General features: G+C 34.0%; 1 protein-coding gene across 1 annotated transcript; it reads left to right on the forward strand.

Annotated features, from left to right (window-relative positions):
* The first annotated feature begins 696 nt into the window (after positions 1–696).
* On the forward strand, positions 697–11,998 carry LOC115450277 (UBX domain-containing protein 6). Its single transcript, XM_030178276.2, has 9 exons — positions 697–1,110; positions 2,479–2,811; positions 3,194–3,324; positions 3,657–3,798; positions 4,855–4,949; positions 5,556–5,709; positions 5,955–6,112; positions 7,134–7,263; positions 7,824–11,998. Exons 2-9 carry the CDS (start codon positions 2,563–2,565, stop codon positions 8,097–8,099), a joined length of 1,335 nt encoding a protein of 444 aa, XP_030034136.2. The 5' UTR covers positions 697–1,110; positions 2,479–2,562; the 3' UTR covers positions 8,100–11,998.
* Positions 11,999–12,871: the final 873 nt, after the last annotated feature.

Genomic DNA, 12,871 nt, shown 5'->3' on the forward strand with positions numbered 1-12,871 from the left:
TTGTGAATAAAGGTCTAATTGAAATAAAGTATTTAAAGACATCAGATATGCCAGCTGATATTCTGACAAAAATTAAATTCATGTAAACATTATAGGTTTGTGAAACAGCTAGGTATTACTAAAATTGATTATTAGAGTTGTTACATTATTTTGATAAGGGAGTGTGTTAATTGTATCAAAATATGCAAGTGGCGCCATCTAGTGCGTACACAGATTGATTTGTGTGTCTATTGCATGTATCAAAATAAAGTTTAGTCTATGCCAACCACGCCGGTGTTTCAATACGTAGCGGATCTAAAATTTGCCCGTAAGGTACCGGGCGAGAGCAAAAAAACATTTCAAGAGATACTTAATTCACCCGCCACCCGTGATTCAATCTTAGGCTTGAACATATTGAGCCACCCTGACAGTATTTGACGAACAAGAGAATCAAAACCGAGAAATTGTGTAAAATGTAGGTAACCATAGGTACAATTCAAATTCAGTAGGACTCCAAGAATAGGTTCATGTTCATTCAATGCTCCCTGATTTTCGGTAATGGCAAAAAGGGACCAACAATTACATACTTCTTTTGGTCAATAAATTTCTAAAATAATAATATATTATGACCATTACCAGTGTTCACAGTAAGTAAAGAAAAAATATTGCCAATTACAAATGAGGCAACACTGTAGTTTGTTACGTCAACCATCAATGTGTCAAAGAAAAGTGACATGCGGTTTACAGTTCTAGTATGAGTGTTCCTGATATTTAAATTTGTTTTTTTTTCATATCATAATATAATTTATGTAATGTCTTTATTCGACAACGCTGTATTCAATACAACCCTTTACGAGGCCCTGTATCTTCAGATCGGAGATACTTTGTCGTTCGCGAAAGATTTCTTTGATTCTTGTGTGTCGTCATTACCTTTAGAAAATTTTCCCAAATCATTCGTTAATTTCAACGAATTGTCTTTTTACGAGGAGATTGCGGAGGTTTTTTATTTCAACGAGTTCCAGTTTTTGTTGTTGAAAACGTTCCTCCTGATTCTACTGTTCACTTTGTTATTGATTTTCGTTTCGTGGCGTGTTTACGGTAAACGCATTTCAGAACGGTTTATGAAGCCGGGTGAGTCATTTTAATACCTTTGCCTTCATATATTTATTCTGTAGTATACCTACAACCCAATTGAATTAGGACATTTCCCCTATTTTCTTAGTATTTTGTAGAATATGCAGAAACATGTTCTAAGAATATTTAAGTCCAAGAGCCATTTGCATTTTATTTACGAAATAATTAGTCTAATGTCTATAGACATTCATTTTGAATCTGGCAGGTAACTTGTGATATAAACCACAGTGACATAATTTAATTAACATGAGCAATTAATTGAGATACCCAATCAAAACACTGTATTTAATTCAATTAATAAATTAGCAATTTATGTTTATTTTATAGTAAAACTTAAAAAGTAAATAAGTAATTTATTTAAAATTACCTAATCTCATTGTTCCCTATATATGTAATCTAATTTTTAATAAACCAGTATATTGTATCAATGGTAAAAATTTTATTTTTATGTGTTACATAACATTTAAATTGGATTGCACTATGGTTTATTTATTTCTTAACCATTTTTCACTCGTATTATGATTCACTTTGTAATAAATAGGTATTGCTTGTGCCTTTGCCTGTGTAAACCCTTTCCTGCTACAAAAGTTGCTAAATCACAGTAGGAATCTATGACACCATGCCGTTTATTTTAAAACTACAAAAAAAAATATCCTGTTGTAGAAAAGTACCAGGTTAAGAGTTTCATAGGTGAAAGCTTGTAATTGCAACTTAATTTTAACCTATTGATGAAACTTACTAACACTATTATTAATCTATGCTTATTTTGAACAAAATAAAAATATCCTATCGTTTTATAATACATGAAATCTATATATATAAAAATGAATCCCTATTTCCCTTGGTCACGCCATCACGTGTGAACGGCTGGACCAATTTCACTACTTTTTTGTTGTGTTTGCTATTGTCAGGAGAAGGTTCTTATAAAAGAAAATTTTCAAAAAAAATTTGCAGATAATAAATAATTAGAAATATTAAATTTAAGAAAACTTACCGAAATGTTAATTTTCTATAACTATTGATTGTTTGAAATAACTGTCAGCGATTGACAGAATGCATGCTGCAAATTCATAGTTAAGACGGGACAATGTCTGTCGGGTCAATAGTTATTAATAAAAAAAAAATATGCTCCATAAAGCCATCCAGGATTGTTCTTTTCTATCTGATTGCTTTTTTTGAGCAACTTTTTTTATGACTCAATTATGTATTTATTATTTTATGGGGGTTGACACTGGGTGGTGTGTCTTCTGCTGAATCATTGTCTGTTAATTGTCTTGACTCCACAATCAATGTGTTGAAGGACTTCTAGATTTATGTGGTATAAGTCCACAAATCTTGTATTCAAGTTTCAACAATTTGTTACAGCTACATCTGCCACAATCGAACAATTGAAAGAAAGTGTGTCAAAGTTAAAACTGCCCAAAGAACACACACCCAGAATCTGAAAAAATGAATGACAAAATAAAAAAATTCTTTCAAAAGAAGAAAGTTGATGCAAAATTTAAATTGGCTGGACCGGGTCATAAATTAAGTGAATCCACTATAAGTGCGGCAAGTTCAAACTCTTCTAAAAATGATCCGGTACCTAAACGGTCAGGGTTGTCAGAAGAGAGTAAAGTTGCGGCAGAGGCAGCCCTGATAAGGTTGCAACAGAAGAGGGAAAATCCGGCATTTAACACTTCACTTGCTGCTATACAGGTAAATAAGTATATTAGAAATATTAGGAACATATTTATGTTAGGAACTGCCTCAGTGGTGTAGTTGAATTGTTTATTTATTATTATTATGTGTATGGTTCAAAACCATTCTGAGGTCCTTGGTTCAAAACCCAGGCCTGATCAGTGATATAAAGTTTTTCAGCTCAGTATTAGCGGTGCATCTGGAATTTGTGCCCAATAGACTGAATACACTTTGTAAGAAATAGATTTCTGTACAATTCGTTTATAACTGCTATTTCTTTCATCTACAACAATTACTTATGATACTGTGTGATTTATGCAACAAATGCTATGGACATTAGTAGTTATTTTTTCGACATTGCATTTCAATCCTTAATGTTTTTATTTTTTATTTTATCAAGGCACAAGTTAAGAAGGAGCTGGAAAATGAGAAAGCCGCAGCTTCCAAATTGGAAACATCTACATCTGAAGAGAGAAAAGAAGTGGAGATAGACCTGCCAAGGAATTTTGCAGCATCTGGTGTATTTTTCAAGTGAGTTTAGTTTTGAACAATCGTGTTCACTGACGGCGAATAATCACCTTTGTCAATTGATAACTTGGATACACTTTTGCCTATCACATTTTGGGACAGACAACATATTATAGTGAAAAGTTTGTTTGTACCTCTATCAATCTCTTTAGAGATGAATTAGTAATGTCTGTTTTTTTTTTGTAAATTAATATTTTATCTAGAGGTCCCTCCATTTACCATATGTGGAGTTCGCTGTACCAATAAAGAATCCAAATTTGCTTTTTATGACAATCTAATTCACCCATCATGCCATTTTAAACCCATGAAACATGTATGTGTTTCCAAATTCTCAGATGTCCTATAATAAGTGATGAAGTACTTCCACGGGACGAATGGAAGAAAAACATAAAGACATTCCTGTATGAACAATTAGAAGAGGAAAGGGGGTTAACAGCCTGCCTTATAATACAATCTTGTAATAGCAACAGAGAGAAGGTACGTAATTTTACTAATCCGACCTTCTATACATATAGAAAAAAGTCCTCAAAAGCTGTATGTCTGTGACCGATTTTCTCAAAATCTACTGAACGGATTTTTGTACAATTTTTACTAAAAGATAGTGCAATTCTTGGAAGGTTTAGTTTAATAGTACATTTCTGTTTTATGTGAATTGACTGAAATATAATGATAACTGTTGAAGAGGTTGTGTGGTTGTAAATAATCTTGCGTGTCTCAGAAACTACTGGTTCGAAAGGAAAAAAAAAATTGTGTTGGATAGCCCATTTATCGAAGAAGCCTATGAACAATATAACCTCACGCTATGTTCAATATAAAAGGAGTATCAACAGAAAATGTTGCAAAAAAGAGGCTAGTTTATTCCTTTCAAAGGTTTCCGCTGCGTGCGCTATTTAAATGGTTAAAGTTACACAAAAAACATGTGTGATGGAATTGTTCCTCTTAAAAATCTCTAAAAAAATCTATATATATAAAAGAAAGTGGGGTTAGTTACACTATTTATAACTCAAGAACGGATGAGCCGATTTGGCTGAAAATTGGTGGAGAGGTAGCTTAGGACCAGGAGACGGACATAGGATACTTTTTATCCTGTTCCCACGGGAACTGGACGTGACATAAGACGTGGTATAAGAAAGCAAAATTTAGTGTGGAGATAGTATAAGACCCTGGGAAGGTTATAGGCTACTATCCCGGGAAAATATATAGTGGGACATTTATCCCGGAAAACTTCACGCGTGCGAAGCCGCGAGCAAAAGCTAGTATATAATAAAACAAAGTCCCCAGCATAGTATCTGAGCCTGTGTGAACGCGATCAACTTAATAACTACCTAACAGGTGTCGATGAAATTTTGTATGGAGATAGTTTGAGGCCCTGGGAAGGACATAGGCTACTTTCCAATCGGGAACAAATATAGCGGGACTTTTATTCTAGAAGACTCTTTCACGCATTCCGCATTAAGACCGTATTGATACAATATGTATAAAAAGTAAGTAAATTAATAAACATATATAATTTAAAATATAATTCTTTTTCAGATCGAAACATGTGTTGAAACGCTATGCAAATATTTAGAGAATATTACCAACAATCCGGATGAAGACAAATATCATAAAATAAGAATGTCCAATAGGTGTGTGTGTTGTTTGTCTTATCTATAAATATAGATAAATTATCTTTGTTAGTTATTTACACTTTTACGTCTGACGAATGGGTTTTTTTCTTTGTTATTACATTCAAATGATTTCATTCGTGCAATTAAATATGCTCGAGATATCTTGGGAGACCACGATAAAAATTATATATTGATGGTACAAAAGAATGGAAATTGAAATCCGATCTTAGATTTGAAACCAAGACTTTGAATTAGGAATAGAATAAAAAACCTATAAAAAGTGGTACGTCAGATATTTTAAAGTAGCTGAATTTTTAACCTAAGACTCCCTGAGTACAGTTGATACTTGATATACAAAATAAATAATAATATATAATTAGGATAAAAATATTCTTGTGAGGGTATTTGTGATACATTGTGCAATAAAAATACTGAATGTTTGACAGACCGAGGGAGTTGGCAGTTTGTAGTTAGTCATTGACAGAAGTATCGGTTTGTTGGTTGATGAAATATTAGTGAAAGTATTTCTGGACTCAATGATATTTCTTTTTATTTTTTTTTAATTTAATTTATTATTATTAATTTTTTTTTCAGTTCCTAACATTTATTTTATTATATTTTCAGAGCTTTTTGCGAGCGAGTAATGCCTATAGAAGGTGCGATGGAACTGCTATTAGCAGCTGGGTTTCTTCAACAAAAGATAACGAACGCGGAGGGCGTTGAGGAGGAATTCTTAGTTTTCAACAAGGAGATTGTGCCCTCTATGGAAACCTTAACGGTAAGCTACTTTTGACTAATTAGTTATTGATTTCGTTATTACTAAAAATATTTTACGTTTCAAAGACGTTGTAACCTGGTCTGTCCACCCCGTGGCCGCAAAGTCTTCGAAACGTCGAGCGAAAATTACAAAAAAAAACCGCGATAAAAATAAAAAATAGTTTTATTTTAATGACTAACATTCGCGTAAACAAAAGTCATCTTAGTGTTGGTAATTTTTGTTCACCCAATTTTACCCATTCACAGACGCTAGTGGACGCTTTGCGTACAGCCGAGCCGATACAGTTAGAGTTGGACAGGAATCTGCAAGTTTTGCTTCCGTCCCAAGCGGCAAGTAAAGTGCAACTACCGCCGTCCTTCTACGCACTCTCGCCTGAGGAAATAAAACGGGAACAACAGTTGAGGTTGGTATTTTATTTATTAGGCGTCCCTGTAGTCTAAACCGGGGGATACTGAAATCCCCCAGTTTTGCGACTGCAAAGAGGCCCGGTAGAGAGTGGGGAAAGATGGGAACTGCTTAAGAGACGGAGGGGAAATATACGCGGTCCCTTTAGGTTTCAAAGTGATTTTTCACTGAACTGTGTGTCTCGGGTTGCTTCAAATGTCCCCCGTGCACTCAGTATATACCTTTTTTTTTTGTTTCGCGGTGAAAGTGCCTTACTTAGTACTACCGCCGTAATTTTTTTGGTTTTTAGTATTTTTTTTAAGTCCTCTAATTATTTATAGAAGGTTCTTATGGAAAGAAAAATAAAGAAAAGATTTGTGTGATGAATTTGAACTTAGAATAAAGTTCCTTTTTTTAGTTTTAATAAATATACTGTTCTGTATGTATGTACGTCACTGAACTGCTAGTCCGTTGGCCTGATTTTAATGAAATATTTTATGTGTTTACGAGTGGGTGGCTGGGGTCCCTGGATGGCTTAGACTCTCAATTGAACTCGGTAGGAGGCGCTGTACTCGGGTTCTAGGATTTTATAACCTTTTTAGGGCAGGAAAATTCTATCAGAGCCACTAATGATTATAAAATCTCTTGCATTATTAAGATTATCTTCATTATTAGGACAGAATTAAGAGATAATGTCTCATAAATAGGTATAAATTTGTTTACATTATTTATACAAATGTAATGATTATAGATTACATGTGCAGACTTAGTTTCATATTTCTTTTTAATTATACACAGTCAACCTACATGAGTAACTGATCAAATTCAAAATCACCTACACATTTGTGTTATTTTTTCTTCAAAAAAAAATAAAATTAAAGACCATTACAAAAAAAAAATCTATTACACTTAACGCCTATAAACGATTTGAAGTGTTGACCTTGTTCAGCCACTTTTGTGGCTGACTGTACAATATTTATTTACATAGCTCAAGAGATAGCTTTTTTATCATATATTATATATATGCTATTTATTTTCAGAACCGAAGCGATAGAAAGGAGTCAGATGTTGCGCACAAAAGCGATGCGCGAGAAGGACGAGTTGCGCGAGATGCGGAAATACAAATTCGCCATTATAAGGATACGTTTCCCGGACGGGATTCTATTACAGGTACAGGACATTTCTATTTTTATTATTATTAATTAACTGAAGGCACAATACAGCAGCGATAGCCTAGTTGGGTGTGGAACGGACTGCCGAGACGAATGTCCGCAGGTTCAAATCCCAACGTCACACACCTCTGACTTTTCTAAAATATTATGTGTGTCTTCTTTGTAAATTATCGCTTGCTTTAACGGTGGAGGAAAACATCGTGAGGAAACCTGCACATCTGAGAAGTTCTCTATAGGAATTTCGAAGGTGTGTGAAGTCTACCAATCCGCACTAGGCCAGCGTGGTGGACTAAGGCCTAATCCCTCTCAGTAGTAGAGGAGGCAGCAGTGTATTATAGTATACTGACACAATAATAGAGAATGACTTATTTTTTATTTATTTTTATTCTTCTGTTTCTTAGTTTTTTGTTATTTTTGTACACTAAATGGTTAATATAGCCTTAAACTTGTCTTTCCTATAAAGAATGTATCAAACCAGATTTTTTTATTCTTCTGGTTCTTTCTCTGATTGAATTTCTACTTCTAAAATGTACTAATTTCATAATTCACTAATTTCAGGGCACATTCTCAGTTTACGAACGCTACAACGAGATACACGAATTCGTCCAAAGCAACTTAGAACACAGCGGTCTACCGTTCCTACTAAATAGCCCTACTGGCCATAAACTACACATAGAAGAGGAAGCGAACAAGACCCTTATCGACCTTCGATTAGTGCCGGCAACAGTGCTCACTTTCGCCTGGCACCCGTCAGTTGCAGAAGAAATAAACAACAGTCCAAATAAAGATGTATATCTCAAGCCAGAGGTAATGGTATTGGTACAAGATATATAATTTCGATTTATATTGTCTTACCGAATTGTTAATCAGGGTTTTATTTTACATAATTCACAAAAAAAATTCGCATATTTGCTACAATATTACTAATTGTGTTGGCGAATTGGCTGTAGGAGGGAGGTTCCGTTATTTGATACGTCACTCACCCGACCTCCCCCCTAAGGGAGATAATGTGACGATACAAATTAAATAAATTAATATGCAAATAAAAATATCTTAATGATAATGTATGTCTTACAAGGTACAACCGATCAATGTTTTAATTAAGTTGTGTTTGGAGAACTGTTCGTCACTGATTAATAATGGTTAAGGCACAGCGCAGACTTATAGCTTTGCTAGTTTATGATAATCGGTATGCGACAAAAAGTCGTGCGATTTTTTGTCAGTAAATATATTATGCTTTAATATTTAATGTTGAAGAAATATGAACGCAACCTTCATTCTGATGTAATTTATTATGGCATAGTGTTTCTTTTTAAAACAAGAAAACTGTTCGCACTGTCTTTCATGCTTCAACTCGTGTAACTCTAATAAAAAGTAATTATAACATGACCGATTATATAACTCAGTATTTTATCAAACATAAACTCTACATAGCTTTTAACTCTATGCAATTTTTATTTATTATTTGGTATTACGAATTTAGGCAGTGTACGTGATAAAAATTCGTGCGACTTTATGTCGGTCGGCAAATTTTAACTGTTATTAAATCCCTCTTTAATATTATGTATGTTATTATTAAATATATTGTGCTCTCACGTCCAAATTGCTGAAAAAGTTATAATTTGAGGCTTTTAATAAACATTGTACTAATAGGAAAATTTTATATCTGTATGTATTGAAAGACATATATTGAAGCAAATTGGAAGATTTTTTTATTTTAAATTAAAATCTTGTTTATTTTTTTCTAAGGAAGATATTTCTATGCACTGATTATTTCCTATAGATTTTTTAAGTTTATTAAGTGTAATCACCCTGTATCGCTTGTTGCTTATACAGCGTGTTGCAAAACGAAATTCTCTACCATATTCAGAAGAGAAAAATAAATGTAAACAAACGAGTAACCTATTTTCAATTCTAGAATTAATTTTTGCAAAACGTAATGTGTTGAAACCCGCCATAGCGGCCCACGTAAGTGTGTCGCGTTCCTGGATCAGCCTATGTATATCCAGTTCCAACAAGCCGGCATAATTGTGTCCACTGAGGTTAGATAATCATCTCTTTAAGTCGATATTGTATCTTAACTCCGCTTTTAATTATCAGATGCAGTCCCTTTGTCATTCTCTCTATCTATATATTAATTTGTTATACATATTTTTTTACTTCCCTAAATTTGGTGTAAACATTTTAATGTTATTTGCCGCACAAAAACGGATTTGCCCCATGATCCCAGGCAAAATTTTATCAATACTATTAGAACTAATCTATATAATATTATGTATATAAATGGAATAAATAAAATAAGAGCTATGCAACTGTTTATTTAATTAATAGATTTTGCAGAGAGTGTATAATACTATGATTAAATGCCAATTGTTTTGTATGTTATAAATTTTAAAAATATTTAAATACATATAATTCAAGATCATTTCGCGAAAAATCAGTGAAATATTGAGTAAAGTATGTACAATATCTGCAATTCTATTAATAAATATATTTTAGTCCGGATCGATAAACTTTGAATAAAGTATAAACAAATATTTCATAGACTAAAACCCGTAGTGTCGCGTTCCAGGATCAGCCTGTGTATATCCGGTTCCAACAGCTTGATAATTGTGTTCGACTGCTGAGGGGTAATCCCTCGTCACTCGATATTCTATTGGACCCCACTCCATTCTACCAGATGCAGTGGGGTTACTATAGCGTGCACGTATAAAAAAACTACCTTAATACAATTCATCGCACTCTCCCAATATGTATTTGTTAATCAATGGCAATACTCAATAGTCATATGGGAAATCTAGAAAAAACTGTACCTACTATTGTCACCTAAAAGTAACTAAATATTATGTTTTAATCCCCGAAAGTAAGGAGTATGCAAAAATTACATTTCCCTGATCTTTCGTATATCTAAGCGAGCTTATTTCCGTCCCCTTAAGTGATATAAGCAAAAAATGTTTCTAGAGTCGAAAAACAGTAATTTCCATCATTCGGCCTACAATTATAACCTCCTTGGTTACACACTATGCTCTTAAGAGAGGAAAATAACTTCCAATACATTGTCTATGCTTTTTGTTTACATTTTACGCAAACTTTGTTGGTCCATATCATATAGATTATGTATGTTAATATATAATTAGTGCTGCATAATATATAATGTATGGATATGTTGGCTCGCGGTGTGCTAGAAAAGATTTTAATTGTTCCTCTGGTATTTTCATTGAGTATTACACATATTCATAAAATATATAGCATGTTTATTCTTATCTATTGAAATGGAGAAAAATATTTCCATTTCATAGTATAAATTATAAAATTTAAAGGCAATATGATGTTAAAGGGGGTGTTTCGTACAGTGCTGTGAATCGTGACTGCAAAAACGGGCGAAGGTAACTTTGAAACGCAACCGCAAAAACATATGGAGGTAATCGTAACGCGAATATCTACCTCGAAAATTTATATGAATTTATTCAACTTAACAGTGTTTGTGGTGCTGTAAACAGCAGATCGCGACTGCAAAAAAGACGGGAGATCGGTTCGCGGATGTCTATGCTGGTAGTTCATTTTGAATAAGTCCACTTATCCCTATAACTTAGCAGTGTTTGTGGTCATCAGCGTGTACGAAATGCCACCTTAAACATTATCAAATTGCTATGATGGAAAATAAAGATTTCCATTTGAAAATATATCTTAATCACATTGGCACACGGGCTATGTTAGCTCTTGATTGAATTGTTAAATATAAAATAACATTCGAAGTATGTGGATATATTCAGTTATGCTAATATTGCACTGTTTAAATTTAATATAAAGCCGCGACAACCAGAGTAGCTTCTAATACTATTAATATAATATTAAATGCAGGCCTATGTATAATTATTGAAAGCTATAATTTAAAAAATCAACATTATAGTCATATAAATTTCTGGTTATAATATGCTAAGGACCACTAGCGTCTATTGCATTAATTATTGCACTAATAGAGATGAAGCGTTGATGTATTTTATATTTATTTATTTTTCAGAAGACATACTGATAAATAACATTAAGTTAGATTACATTAGTATATAATCAGATTATTAATAACAAGCCTCCACATTTCAGTGCAAAAATATCGATGTAAAAAAATGTAACCACAAATTATCGTGTTAATTTTACGTTTTTAACATTAGGGCGGCTTCAAATTAACCGCTCGGTACAGCGCGGTAACAGCGCTGCGGTCACGTGGCGCGGTAAATCTATAAAAATTACAATACAAACGACTCTAAAGTAAATGGCCTAAGGGGGCTATTAATTTGCCTCTAAGTGCCGCACGGCTGCAGCTCGGCAGTTGAGGCATGTTTTATAATATGGATTTACCTTTCCTCGTGACCGAAGCGCTGCTGTCGCGCTGTTACGTTGAAGGAGCCCTAACCCATTTGGCGACATTATAAATAAAGGTCGTAGATAGATGCAAACAAAATATGCTATATTCTTAACTGTCGATGCGTGAGCATTGCGTTGCCATGACAACTGATTAATTTATTCACAGACACTACACACGCGCAACATTTGTTGTACGCGTCAGTTTAGGGTCCACCTATATCTTAACACTTATTGAGATTTAAGCTGCCCTGGATATCGCGGCGTCAAATAAAAATGTAATTTATTGTATGAACGGAAAGTTGAGACTGTTATGGGCGATAGAATCGCTTTTTATTTATTTTCATTAAATAAATATCTTATAAGATTGTTAATGTAATGTTTGTTTATTTCACACCCTTTACAACCCTTTTTAGGTTTTCGTACCCCAAAAATGAATCCTTATAGGATCACTTTGTCTGCCTGTCTGTCAAGACCATTTTTCTTGGGAACGCGTAGAAGTGTCGAGATCGATGTCAAATATTCGGATTTAAGATCTCTTTCAGATGTGAAAAAATCGAAAGTTTTAAGACAACGCGGTCAAAAGATATGACGTTTATAACGCATATTTTACGATTTCAAATGGGGCTCGAAGTTGACCTAGAATCATGAAATTTGGCAAGGAGTAATATGTTACAGCACATGTAAAAGAAAAATCAGAAAACCTTAAATAACAAAAAGAAGAATTTACTATGACAAACTTATGTGCGGTTAGTGCATAGCCGTGTCTAGGGATCGGACGGCAAAGTTAAGTTTGTTAAGTCTAAACTTGTATATTTAAATACCTTACCTAAAAGTTGTACGGAAACCTCGGAGAGCGAGTCCAACTCGCAATTGTTCCGGTAATATAAACAAGGTCAGCATATACCCGACGATTCGCAGAGATAATGTTACACACATCCACCTTTCATCCCTGAAACGCTAGGCATCGGCGCAACTAGTGCACTCACTTTTCACCGTATGTATTCCGTCCTATGACGTCGATAGCGAGCCTATCGCCATATCGGGCACAAATTCCAGACTCCAGGCTGATACTGAGCAGACAAACGTAATACTGACCCGGGGATCGAACTCCAGACCTCACAGCTGCAGTTACCATTGCGCCACCTAGATATAATATTATTATACATACTCAGTCTTATTAAAATTCCCTAAGCTATGCTTAGTTAAAACATTAATTTACTCGATCATCTGTTCAAAACCCGCCA

Source organism: Manduca sexta, chromosome 5 (genome assembly GCF_014839805.1).
Source record: "Manduca sexta isolate Smith_Timp_Sample1 chromosome 5, JHU_Msex_v1.0, whole genome shotgun sequence".
NCBI lineage: Eukaryota > Metazoa > Arthropoda > Insecta > Lepidoptera > Sphingidae > Manduca > Manduca sexta.

Excerpts from the sequence above, each read along its gene's own strand:
- LOC115450277 (XM_030178276.2), top strand. The coding sequence starts at position 2,563 with ATGAATGACAAAATAAAAAAATTCTTTCAAAAGAAGAAAGTTGATGCA. Across the intron at positions 3,325-3,656 it reads GCATCTGGTGTATTTTTCAA|ATGTCCTATAATAAGTGATG; the intron begins GTGAGTTTAGTT and ends CCAAATTCTCAG. Across the intron at positions 4,950-5,555 it reads AAAATAAGAATGTCCAATAG|AGCTTTTTGCGAGCGAGTAA; the intron begins GTGTGTGTGTTG and ends TTATATTTTCAG.